At 44.6% G+C, this 13,819-nt stretch overlaps 1 protein-coding gene across 1 annotated transcript; it reads right to left on the minus strand.

Moving 5' to 3' along the window:
• Positions 1-9,283: 9,283 nt before the first annotated feature.
• Positions 9,284-10,703, minus strand: MAGEH1 (MAGE family member H1). Its single transcript, XM_039224984.1, has one exon. The coding sequence runs from the start codon at positions 10,444-10,446 to the stop codon at positions 9,787-9,789; it is 660 nt and encodes a 219-aa protein (XP_039080915.1). The 5' UTR covers positions 10,447-10,703; the 3' UTR covers positions 9,284-9,786.
• Between the last annotated feature and the right edge of the window lie 3,116 nt (positions 10,704-13,819).

A 13,819-nucleotide genomic window follows, 5' to 3' on the forward strand; every position in this document is an offset into this window, starting at 1 on the left:
TACCCATAAATGTTAGCACAGGTAACTTCTGGGTGGTGGAATAAGACTAAATATTTCCCAAACTCTTTCTAATTTCAGGGCTGGCAGAAATGTGTGCAATGAGCATGAAGTTTTCCTACAGTCATAAAATACAAAAAGCTACAAAGTAAGTTCCATCATTCCTTGACTGTCAAGGCCCAGTGAAAGTCTTGACCACTGTGGTATCTTCTTTTTGAACTCCCATACTCCTTCTGGGGCACACAACTCTCTTGACACTCCATCAGCGATCAAATCACTTGGCATTTCTTCTTCTTTTTACTTACACCTTCTTGTTATTCAATCTCCTTCATGATAAGGACCATATTTTGTAATAATTCCCTTCTAATAGAAACCACTGGCTGAATGTCTCTGATGGGCCAGGAACTGTGCGAGAGAAGGGATGAAAGCTTGCTGCTTTGCAAAAGTGTGTTACCGAGATGTGGTAAGTACATAATTTAAGAGCACATGTTTAGAAAGTTCTTATAGGATGTGGTGAGAGTCTCTATGATGTTAACAAAAGTTGGGGCTTGTATTTTGTGTGCCTTTGCCATTTTTCTGCTTTCTATTACTTGATTTTCTTTGTGTTAAGCAAATGTATTGATCCATGAGTGACTGACTTGGAGAAAAACAAATACTCATCCTTCACCAGAGACAGTTTGAGAAGCAGCAGTCTAGGGGCTTTGTGAAGATAAGGTGATTTATTTTCTATAGCATGTCTAGAAAGCAAGGGGCATTATTCATGTTTTTGGTGGCACACACAGAGGCTGATACAAGCTAGATAATTTCTTTTTTTTAATTTTTAAAAATATAATTTATTGTAAATTGGCTAACATACAGTGTGTAAAGTGTGCTCTTGGTTTTGTGGTAGATTCCTGTGGTTCATCGCTTACATACAATACCCAGTGCCCAACCCAACAAATGCTCTCCTCAATGCCTATCAACCCATTTTCCCCTCTCCCCCACCCCCGCAACCACCCTCAGTTTGTTCTCTGTATTTAAGAGTCTCTTATGGTTTGCCTCCCTCCCTTTCTGCTTGTAAGTATTCTTTCCCCTTCACTTCCCCCATGGTCTTCTGTTAAGTTTCTCAAGATCTACATGTGAGTGAAAACATATGATATCTGTCCTTCTCTGACTGACTTATTTCACTCAGCATGATACCTTCCAGTTCCATCCACATTGCTGCAAATGGCATGATTTCATTCTTTCTCATTGCCAAGTAGTATTGCATTGTATATATAAACCACATCTTCTTTATCCATTGATCAGTTGATGGACATTTAGTCTCTTTCCATAATTTGGCTATTGTTGATTTCAACTAAGTCCCCAAGCTACCATGTAGAAACCTTGGGTTTGGGATCAACTCTTGCTCCATTGGTGCCCAGCACTTTTTATCTTACAGGGACTTCAGAAATGCTGATCACATAATCCTGAGGGCTGCTCTCCCCCTCCCACAAGGACGAATGATGCCTGAGGACCAGCTTAACAACAGTCTTTATTGCAATCCTTGCAGCAGGGATGGGGAGCATCTTGGAGGGTCTTGTCTCTGAAAAGAAGGATACAGTTTCAAGCATGTTAACTAAAGCACAGTTTGAAGGCAAAACAATAAAACAATACTTGAATGTTCATTTGCAGAGAAGTGGGTGCCTAAAGGCCTTGATTGCCATTTCTGGGTCAGAGCTATTGGAGTGTGTGTGTGTCCCAAAGGAGTTCATCTATAAAATAAGCTACCCTCCAAATCTGGGCCTCTGGTGTTTCTCTTCTTTCTCTGTTTTTTTCTCATAGGGTCTGAATTCACTCTCACTGGCTTAGATTAGCCATATGATTATTCCTTTCCCGGGATAGGCTTAGACTCTATGATATGAGACCCAATCCTGTGAAAGCTTTATCTGGCCTCACACTTATTCTGCAGATGGGGTTTCACCTCACTGTGAAGTTCATTCCTTGGGGTCATATCAGATGGGGTTGTCTGCTAGACAAGTTTGGTAGGGAGTAGGAAGACTTGAAAATGAAACCAGGTGAAGGAAGCCTAATGAGAAGAAATAGATCGTGTGTGTGTGTGTGTGTGTGTGTGTGTGTGTGTGTGTGTGTGTGAGTGTGTGTCCAACAGCCTAAAGGATAGTGTTCTGAATGGCACAGTGGCATTTAGTTTGTTTAGTTTAATCAGAGTTGTTAATGTCCCCAAGGAGCTGCTGTCCTGGTTTGGTCGGACAACAGATCTTCAGGTAGTAAGGATGTTCTAAAAGTCATGGTTCTGGGATGTCTGATTCACTTGGAGCTGGGCCAGTCTTCAGAGGAGGGGTCTGTTTTAAGAAAGTCAAGATCACAGGGGCTGTACTACTCAGCCTTGGACTTATAATAAAGCTCCCATACTGAATAGAGGACCAACTGTGTCGTATAGGAAACTGAGGCAAGCTCTCACACATACTGTCTGTGGTTCCCACGTGGCCATTTCAGGCAGCTGTGGTTCAGTGGGGAGGCTCCATAACAATGTAAGAGGAAATGAGAGTACTTCCACACTCTGACTTGCCAGCCAGCATGTCTGCACCTATGATTATAAGACTGCCTTGGAAGTCAGATTGTTTGGACTCAAAACCTTACTCCTCCAACTGTTTGCTTGGCCAACAAATACCCTTGGCCAATCCATTGTAACAGCTTGTGCAGCACATCTCTAACTTATAAAATGAGGGATTTCCCTCCTCCCTGCTGAGTACTTTCCTTCAGTACCATGCTATTTCTTCCATCTGAAGTAATCTTTTCTTGTAACTCTCTTCCCCCAGCAGATGCTGTTCAATTTCTTTGCTCTCCTTTGCAGCAAAACTCCTTTTAAGGCTTCTCTATACTCACTGACTCCTCACTTCCCATTCTCTCTTAAACCTGTCCAAAGCAGGACTTATCACCCAACACTCCAATGAAGCTGCTCTCACTGAGGTCACTAAGGGCCTCTGCATTGCTAAATCCAATGGTCAACTCCTCCTCTTATCTCACCTGGTATCGGCACTTTGAGCATAGTTGACCGCTGGCTCTCCTTTGAAACACTTTGCTTCACATGGCTCCTGGAACACTACATTCTTGGTCAACAGCACTGATGAAACTTCTCAGTCTCCTCAGTTGGCATCTCCTCTTCCCTCTGATCTGTTTATGCTGCACATCTCTGTCCATGATCTTCTGTTGTTCCCTATGTACACTCACTCACTAGCTGATCTCATATAGTCTCATGGTTTTTAAATGCCACCTTGGGCACAACTATTCAGCCAAATTCCTGACTTCTATACAACTGCCTACTCAACTCACATTGAGTGTCAAAGAGACATTAATTCAATATGTCCAGAACTGAATTCTATAAAATTCCCCCATCTATAAAACTCATTCCAACTTCAGTAAATACAGTCATTTCCCATATCAGTTGACAGCCATTCTATTCTACTAGTTGCTCAGGCAAAAACAAAACAAAACATAACATAAACATAAACAAAACAAAAAGCAACCCCCCACAACACACACACACACACACACACAAAACCCGCACACCCACACCCACCCCCCACACACAGAGGCACACACATGAAACCCTGGAGTCAGTCTTGACTCCTCTCAGTCACTCTACATCCAAACCATCTGTTAGGTCGGCCTCAAAATGTATCCAGAAACTGATCAGTTCTCACTGTATCCACTACTACGGATAGATGATCCAAACCACCATCATTTCTAGCCTGACTTATAGCAATAGCTTCTTACCTGGTGTCCCTGCTCCTACTCTTGCCTGTTTTCACTCTATTCTCAACATAGTAAGCAGTTCAAAGTGATCCTTTCAAAAGGTAAGTCAGATTGTGTTACTCCTCTGCTCAGTCCCTCACTACGTCCCTCCTCTGGCCCCCCACATTCTACTGCACACAAGAGCCAAATTCCTTAAAATGGCCTACTAGCCCCCACATAATGTGGGATTCTGTTAATATCTCTGACCTCATCTCCAACTCTTGTCCTTTTTGCTCACTCCACAGCAGCCACACTGGCCTGCCCACCCTTCCTCAAACATGCTTAGACCCTCATGGACCTTGGGGCCTTTGCACTAACTGGTCCTTCTGCCTGAACAATATTTCCTTCATACATCAGCAAGGCAAAGCCCCTCACTTTCTTCATTTCTCTCTACTCTGCTTACCCTTTAGTAGAATTTAATGCTCCCTTTCTTTCCTGGCATCACCAATCTGCCCAAACCCTGTTCTGGGAGAGTTTACCACTGCCCCCCACCCCTGCTGACCAAAGAACTTATCACCTTCTAAGGTACTGCCTAATTTGTTATTTAAAAAGTTTACCTTTTTATTTTCTGTTTTCTTGCAGAAGCTTGTGATTTGTTCATCTATGTATATCAGATGACTGGAATCGTGATTGGCACAAATAGACCTTTGTAAATGTGTGTCAAATGAGTGAACAGATGACTTGTTAGATGATCACAACATCCAAAATAACATAGGCCTGGTTATTTTTGAGACTTTACAGGCAGAGATTGAATCTAAGGGCCTCCTTGGTCATAGTTACATGAAGTATTTCATACATTGCACATTTTGAGATTAACATTGCAAGGGTGTCATTTGTCGCAGGGAACTGAGGAAGAAGTTGACCAGTCAAGAACTGGCCCTGATTTTCACCAACTGTTTATGGGCTCTACCTTCCTCTTCCAAACCACCCTGGGTGAGCTCTATGTCTGTTGAGTGATAAGCAGTACAAACCCAGAGTCCACTTCCCCTCCCAGAATCTATTCTGCAAGCCCTGAATTGCTCCAGAGCTAGTCTTCTGTATAGGTTTGGCTGAGCTGAGACCTTTCTTTGCGCAAGTGTCCTCACTCATATTTTCAAAGAAATTTCATTAGCTCTTTGATGTTTAACTTTTTGATGGCTCATAAGCTCTGGTATAACCTGTATACAGGTCTCAGTACATCTTCATACCAATCACCCTTCTCGACCACCACCACTACTTCAAAATAATTTCCTTTAGAGCACTAGAATTCTTTACTTCTGCCAAAGGAAGGATACAGAGTAATCCTACCCCCCCCCCACCACCACACACACACACACACATCACAGTGGTGAATGTGAGCCCAGGAATAATACGTATCTGTCTTTCACCATGGCCATGGTCTCCTATGCACCTGACTGCTGATGCCATGGCCACAAGACTGGACCCAAGGAGGACCCCCTCGCCACCCCCCAGCCTTTCTTCTTGCATGGGAAGATAGCCAACTGCTTGCTGCCTGTGTGTTTTCCCAGGCACTCTACTCTGCTCAAGGCAGGGTTCTGGTGGCTCATTGTATCTTCTAGACAGAAAACAGCATCATCATCATCCAGCAATGTTGCAGGCCCAGAAAGATGGCTTCACTGTGTGATAGCCAGGGCCTGGGATTTGAGGATTGATGGAGCATTCAGGGTGGTAAAGTTTCTGAGCAATGTGTCATGATGGAGAAGACACATTTGCCTTGTAAGATAATACTCATTCTACAAACAGCAGCCCCTGAAAGATGCCTAGCAATTGGGGCCACAATAATTCAGAATAAAGGAACACCCACAGCTAATCCCAAAATGGCTTATTAATCTTATTTTCCCATGCCTCCTCACCCACCTCTGCATGTTCCTTCTCACATTTACACTGGGTTGTGGTGGACTTGGAAGACAGAGGACTTCCCCAAGGCTGGGTGGAGGCCCAGGTGCCCTGGTGATGCATTCCGTTGTTTTACTATAATAGTGCAGGCTTTAGACTTGTCCAGCCCTCGGTTCATGTCCAAGGCGGTCACTGACCAACCAGGTGACCCTAGCAAATTTCTTCTGATATCTGACCCTGAGTTTCCTCCTCTGTAAACCGGGCCTGGGGGCACCTACCTTGTTGGACTGTTGCAAACATTAGAGACAATGTATGAAAATGGCCACCAAAGTGGCTGGCACAATTTAAGCACTCAGGAAATGGCAACTGTCACCATTACTATGCACTGGGGACTTTTGGGCTCGCTATCCCTGAGCTTCCTAAACAACTGGAGTACTCTAGGACCCAGAAACTCAATCTTTAGAGGCATTCTGACAATTAAAACTGCAGCTTTTCCACTCACTGTGTGGAAACTCTGTTGGGGTGGGGCCAGCCTAGGTTGCTGACTTATACAGCAAGAGGTTCCCAGCTTGTGTCCCATCTGGATACAGTTCAAAGCTCAAATAATTTATGTAAATGGAATAATGAGTATTCTCTTTTTCTCACCACCTTCCAGAAGCTCCTTTCCCTGCTTCTCTCTCAGCCTTGTCATTCATTTCACAACCACCAGAAATCCCACCCTTGCTCAGCTTTTACCTAATCAAATGAAGATTAACTCTTTGCAGTACCAGTGTGGCGTGTTGGGGGGTGCAACGGGGTAGGAGACACACTAAACCTCCAAGCCAGGGGAAGAGTGAGCCTGGGTCATTAATTGCTTCCTTGCTGGGCTAAGGCAGGTCACCCAAGACTTTGTGCCTCCCTGTGGAGCCTCCTGCTTGAGGCCTTCAGGATCCCAGCAGTCATTTATTTACAGTGCAGTTTGTGGCATACTCCCACTCTTTCTCCTTTTATACTGGGTACTATTGGTTCTCTGACTGAATTAAGCTTCTTGGCCCTCACTTGCAAATACCAATTTTAGACAATTGGGTGATTTTTGCCACCAGAGCCAAAGAAAAAATAGATTCAGACAGGCTTGGGAAGGACATCATTTCTTCCCCTGAGCTAGCTGGGGCTTCTTATGAAACAAGGATAAGCGTACTGACCTGGCAGAGATAATATGTGACAAGCTCCTCAATAAATCTGTGCTTTGCAGGCTCTCCCACTTACTAGCTGACTGACTTGGAGCTGACGGATTTCTGAGTCCCTTTCTGTAAAAGGGGGAAAATTTAAAGTCAGCCTTGTCCCTAACGGGATTTGAGGCTGCAGTTGGCATTACTGGGACCTGTCCCATGGACTTCACATGTTTCTTTTGAAGACACACACCTTGTGAGTGCATTGGCAGGTAGAGGTGGAAAGCAATGTAGCCTATAGGAAAGCACTCTGGGTTTGCCAGGACCAGATGTGGGGTATTGTCTAGGATCTATCACTTGCCACCCCTGTGGCTCTAGACAGGAAACTCACTTAGTTATCCGAACCTCAGAATCACACCTTATCTACCTCTGGAGGTGGCATTGAAATATACAGCTCTACTGGGGCCAGCAAAGTGCCTTTTCATTTTCTGCAGCCCCAGTTTCTATCACTCTGCCTGAATCATAGAAGGCTCTCTCTATTTTCTTGTTTGCTGAAAGAATCTGGAGCTGCTGAGGTGTCATACTTCCTACTTTTGTTTGAAGCCTCCTTAGCTGGCAGGCTGCTGTCTATTGGTCCCTGGGCCTTTGCCAGAAAGTCATTTGCTAGCCTGCCCTGGCCCAGTGACTTTACTTTGCATACAGCTGGAAGCAAGGTAAGACTGACTAGAGGCAAAGAAAGAAGGTACCCTGATCACTCTTTTGTGTGATAGCTGCTCCTTCTGAGCCCCACAAAGCTAGGTGAGGCACTCTTCCTTGGGGTTGCCTATTAGAGGACTTAGTTCATACAGTGTCTAGCTCTAGGGGTAGATGTGGTAGGCTTTAGGGGCGGCCAGAGCATCTTATGTGTGTTCTTTGCCTGTAGCTGAAAAGAATTTGAGGGACTACTCCTACATGTCCAGATTTGCTGCAGGGTGAGGATTCAGAACTCCCTGGTGATAGCATAGATTGGAAGGGCATTGAGCTCCTTGGTATAATAGGGTGAGAAAGCATGAAAGCTGCTGGAAGTGGGAAGAAACCTGATACCACATGCTTAGTATACCATGAGCCACCATACCAGGCAGCCCTCTGGACCCACTACCCTGGCTGAAGGAGAGAGTCAAAGTGCTAACTCTGCTCCCCTCCCACCCCAAAGTGCGTACACCCCATCCTCCACTTTTAAAATAATCGGCACACCTTAACAATCTGTAGGGTGGACTTTGAGAAACTTAACAGAAGATCATGGGGAAGGGGAAGGGGAAAAAATAGTTACAGAGAGGGAGGGAGGCAAACCATAAGAGACTCTTAAATACAGAGAACTGAGGGTTGATGGGAGGTGGGTGAGAGGGGAAATTGGTTGGTGGGCATTGAGGAGGGCACTTGTTAGGATGAGCACTGGGTGCTGTATGGAAACCAATTTGACAATAAATTAAAGAAACTTTTTAATGTTTATTTTTGAGGGAGGGAACCAGAGGGTCTGAAGCAGGCTCTGCACTGTCAGCCCAGCACCCGATGCAGGGCTTGAACTCAGGAACCGTGAGATCATAACTTGAGCCCAAATTCGTCTGCTTAACTGACTGAGGCACCCAGGCGCCCCAACAAACTGTATTTTTTGAGAGAAGTGCCAGGTTACCTTTCAGAGATGCCACAGGCCCAGTCTTCTCTCTGACTCATCCAAGAGGCTCTGCTGTTTTTGCTTTCTTAAATTGCTATTATTCCAGGATTATCATTATTATTAACCATTTTTGTTCTCATTAAAATCAGCCATAACTCCCACCCTTTGAGGCTCTAGCTTCTGCTCACCTCTTTCTCACCTTATTTCTTTTTCCTCCACTTTCCCCCTTGACATAACCTTAATCCTCCAGGGGAGAATTTTTTCCCCCTAATGTCCATGCTGCCTTTAGTGCCTCCATAATTACTCCCTTCTCATCTTCAATATTATTTTCAGACCTCAGGTTATCATCTCACCAAGAATTTTATGACAGTCTCATTGTTTTAATTTTTGTGGTATCCCACAATGTCCTTTTTCCTGCAACCACCCCTCTCTCCCCTGCCCTCCCCTCAAGCTGATTTAAGTGTATTTTCTATTTCCACAGTAACCCATGATATTCCTTCTCCTCTGCCAATGCCCCTTCCCCCAGGCTGGATTAGACATCCAAACATACCTAATACACAGTATTTTCATAGTATGCTCTGATGCCCCTTTTAAATTTCCCCAAGTTTATTTAGGCATCTCTTGGATTTTCATAGAATCCTGTGATATCCTCTTTCTGTCTCACCCCAAAGACAGGCTCACATAAGCGTTTCTAAATTTTTATAGTACCCCATACTCACTCCCTACTACAGCATTTACCACACTGACAGTTTACATATTTGTCTTTCCCATGTAATCTAGAACATTCTTTAGAACCGAGGGCTGTGTGCCATGGAGGATCTCCAGAACCTAGACTAGTGCCTCACACATAGTCGGTGGTCAATAAATAAACAAGGTGTCCTTGTCATTATAGTTTTATTTCTTTTTCTATATTGTGCAGTAGCTAAGCAAATTCATGATAGTTGTCAGTTTTCTTTACACAACAGCAGACACAAAGGTTTCAGAAAGTCAGACGTTAAAGAATTTCTCCATCCTCCTCTCACATTAATGGTTATTCAAACTTTCAAGAATAGCCTATTTCAATGGAATAAAATATGTACTGGATCACAAAATATGATGGACTCATTTTATAATGGTAGCAAAATGTTATACTAAATCTCAAAGACAAAAAGAAAAAAATCCTTTCTGCAATCATGTTTTAATCATATTGTGACCTTAATCAGCACTATATTAAAACGTATGCAATTCTACAATATTTTGCAGTTAAACAATTAGCACTGACCACAAATACCAAATGTATCCCTTTTCCCATCATATTCAACTCAGCACCCAGCTCATCTACTCCTTTGGGTATCTTTGATGCTGTTTCCAACCCCCCTCAAGGGCCTGCCCCAGATTTCCCTAAGGTGCGGTGTAACCCCTAGCACCTGAATTAAGGATAGCCTCAACTTCTGCATCATCATCGGAATCCCAATCATAATTACATGGCCAGTCCTTGGAGCATCGGTTACGCACCCTTGCCACAAAATGCATGACTTTCAGCTTGCTCGATTCCACATGTGCTCTAGGTCCCCAGAAGAACTCATACTCCACGGGACTGCTACGCGGCACCGGCTTATAAATCAGGTACCCTCTGCGCACAAACTCCTCTGTGACGATCTTCTTTGGATCTCCAAAGATGCTGTGCTGCCGGCCAGGCTGCATCCCCAACTTCCCAAGCACCTTCCAGACCAGGGCCTCCTTGGCGCTGTTGCCCATGATGAAGATGAGGGCTAATATGGACATCAGGAGACTTTTCTTGGTTCCTTGAAAATTGTTCCGGGCTACGGAAGGCTTTTGTATTTTAGCAGTGCTGGAGGCTTCCTCAGGGGTGGTGGAGGCCTCCTCCGGAGTGTTAGGGTCTTCCTCAGAGCCACTCAGGTCGTCCTCCGGGGTGCTTGGGGACAGAGAAGAGGCCTTCGGGGTCTCAGAAGCTTCTGAGGCCTGGATCTTACGATTGTTGCGGTTCTCTTCTGCGGCCCTTGCGTTACGGCGGCGCCGACTCTTCCGACCCCGAGGCATGTCTCCTACTATGGGCGCCGAGCCTATAGAAATTCTAGGGAAGGATGCCTGCAACTTCTGCAGAAAGCAACTATCTCTACCTTAAGAAGCGGCCGCTGCTGAAGCCACCAACGTCAATAGTCTTTGTGGCAACAAGCCAGATGTTCTCAGTGACAAAGCTCACTCCCAGGGAAACAAAAATGCGCGAGCAACCGCCTTCAGCATTCGCTCCCGCTGAAAGAGAGAACGCTAAGCGGACTAACTCCGCCTTTTCTGCCACGCACTCGCTGAACTCCAAAAAGGAAGTGGGCGGCTCCTCCACCCAAATTTCCGCTGTCAGAAAGGAAAAGAGACGTGACAAGGCAGGGGTGGGAGGGACTTGGGCTGAGATGTCAGCTAGGGATTGACAAGCGCAGGGGAAAGCACAGGAGAAAAGAAGAGCATAAGGTTGCTGTATTTTTCAGTCTAGTACAAGATTTGCTAGCGGGTTTTGAGACCCTTCTCAATTCACATTGCCATATGTCTTTAATTCATTCTCACCGAAGACATGCTGTACATGTATCTGTATCAAGGGGGTGCTGGAGGAGGGTTGGGGGGGATGGAGTTGAGGGATGTATTTATGAAAGGTTTCAGTTGGTCTCAGTTCTCTTTTCTTGTGTTGGCTTACACAGCGCATTCATTCACCATCCCTGTTCTCAGAAATACTTTATGTGCATAGGAATTAATTTGCGGGCCAATCTAGGATCCACATAAGATGCCTATGGCTAAATTTCTGGGTGATGAGGGGAGGTGGGGCTGCAAAAGCAGCGAACAGCGTGCAAGAAGTGCAGAACCTTTAAAATGTTCTATATTGAGGGGATTGTTAAGCAGAGCACTGACTGGATCAGACTTTCATTGCACAGCTTCACAAAGGCTGTACAGATTGTTGCCTGGCAGGTCACTTGGGAAGCAATTAGAATAAGAAGCAAGAGGGAAACAAAGTGAGCCTTAAAGCAGTTGCCATGGGGATGAAGAGGCAGAAAGGCATTTTAAGGGTGATCATGGACAGGCTTTAGGGACTGATTGGATGGAAGAGGGAAATGAGGAGAGGGTGGTGGAGTGCAGGTTAGCTCTGAGGTTTCTAGGCTCCAGTCCACCCGAATGCCTGATTTATTTTGGTTCTTTAATTCATTTGGCAACCCTCATGTAATTCAGAGTATACTCGGAACTTTATCCACTCTGGTCTTTGCTCACTGTTTCCTCTGTCTGAATTGTCTTTCCTCTCATCTCCAACTATCTAAATTCATCTGACTGCTCACAGGCCTCTTCCTCCCTGAAATTTGTCTTCCTGGAAGAGTAATGAGTCCATGTTTGCTCCCCTGAGGGAGGAGTCTCTATAGCCAGCACTCTGTATCTTTCTTATGTCATTCCAAAGATACTATTTTGCCTAAGTAACTTCACCTCTCTGAGCCTCATCTATAAGGTGTGGTTAATTAAGTCATTAACCCTATGACCTCATAGGGTTGTGAGAATTAAATGAGATAGAAAATGAAAAGCGCTTGCCACACAGGAAGCACAGCCTTTGCCTCTCAGGTATTTCAAGCAGTGTGTGAGAGTGGTATTTAATATGCATGTTGAAAGAATACATTTTGCACGTGTGTTTACCTTACCATTTTAAAAGCAAGCAAATACTTTATACCTTTATGGCTGGAAGAGATTAAATGCTTGCTTGACAGAACCTCAGATTATAATCCCATTGAGGGGAAGGGACCCTGTCTTACCTCTTAATGTTTCCCAGACCTCGACAGAGTTTGTAGAATATCAGGATATGGTTACTCCTGGTGAATAAGTGCTGGGGGGGAGGAGGGGGCAGTCTGTCCTATTCAGAAAGCAAAATTGCCACCTGAATTGCACCCAACAGGCTCAGTTCTCTGTACATGTGTAGAAAAGGGATGCCTGGTATAGAGTAGCGAACATTGAACTGGACCTGGGAACGTGAATTCTGGCCCAGCCCGTGTTACTTGCAAACTCTTTGACTTTGATGAGCTCACTCACCACCTGTGTCCTGTGACTTGTCCTTTGAACAAACAGGAAAAGGCTAATCTCTCCAGCCTGGCCTGCCAGGCCTGCTGTCAGGCTCTCTAGAAATTCAACAGTACATACCGGCAACCCTGGGTGAAAGCAGGTTCCTCTGAGCTCAGTTTTTTTTTTCTTTTGTTTGTTTTATGTTTGCTGTTTATGAATCTGTGTGCCCAGAGGACTGAAAAATCACCTATATTCTTCCAAAAGCTTCTCCATTCTGATGGGATTTTATGGGAATGTAAACCAGCAAACTCATTTTCTTCCTAATGGTCACTTTCTAACTGAAATTTTCCTTATACTCAGAGCCTACCAAGGCCTCTCGTTGAGGAAGCCTGGCCATAAACTAATTTTGGGCAGTGTATATTTACTGTGCATTGCCTTCTGCCTACCAACCAGCTGGCTGAGGAGGGGATGCCATTTCTCTGTCATGGCCTTCATCTGAATGAATCTTTGCTCCACTCTACAACAAGGACAGGGCAGCTGTGCATAGCACCCTGGGTAGATCAAAGCCTACCTGAAGCAATGTTCAACCTAGGACTGTGACTTCCAACCAATTTCCTCAAAGGAGTAATCAGGAACAGGGTTTAGGTTGTGAGCTCCACTCAATGTTTACAAAAGCTTAACAGAAATCACACTTACATAAGACAGGCCACAGAAGTTGTTAGTCAATAAGCACTGTATTTAATGGCCAGAATATCACCAGGCATGGTTTAACAGGAGGAGATAATAAAACCATGCCTTTGGGACATTGTGGACCACAGCGTCGTTTAGAGCAAGTAGCACATGACAAAGGAAAGGCAAGTGATTTGTGAGGGCCTTAGGAGTACAAGGAGAGGAGGGAAACTAACATTGTTGTGGTAGGCTATGTGTCCAAACTACCTTCAAACTGAAATCTTTACAACAACCTTCAATTACCAATGAAGCTAGAGAAAGGTTAGCATTCTTGTCCATGATCATAGCACTGCTGGTGAATGTCAATATTTGGGCTCACGTCTTCAAATTTCCAAGCCCTGGTTTCTGTCATCACACACCTCACAGCTGCTCCAGTTGAGTGCACATTTAGTGGTTCCAGAGGGCTTAGGATGGAAGGGAGTATTCTTGCTCTCTTGAACAGGAGCAGAAGGAAAAGAGATAAGAAAAGGGACAGGTGTGGGGAAGAGCAAAGCAGAGATCCTTACTCATTTTACCAGGTTTTCTATGCCTAGCTCTACCCCTTCCAAGCTGTGTCAAATCAAGCATGTCACTTAACTTTTCTAAGCCTCAGTTTCTCCATTTGCAAATGAGTATGTCACAGCAGTATTGTAAAGATTAAAGGGAAATGGCTCATGCAAGA

The sequence above is a fragment of the Hyaena hyaena genome, unplaced genomic scaffold (assembly GCF_003009895.1).
Source record: "Hyaena hyaena isolate Hyena2069 unplaced genomic scaffold, ASM300989v1 scaffold_1849, whole genome shotgun sequence".
Classification (NCBI taxonomy): domain Eukaryota; kingdom Metazoa; phylum Chordata; class Mammalia; order Carnivora; family Hyaenidae; genus Hyaena; species Hyaena hyaena.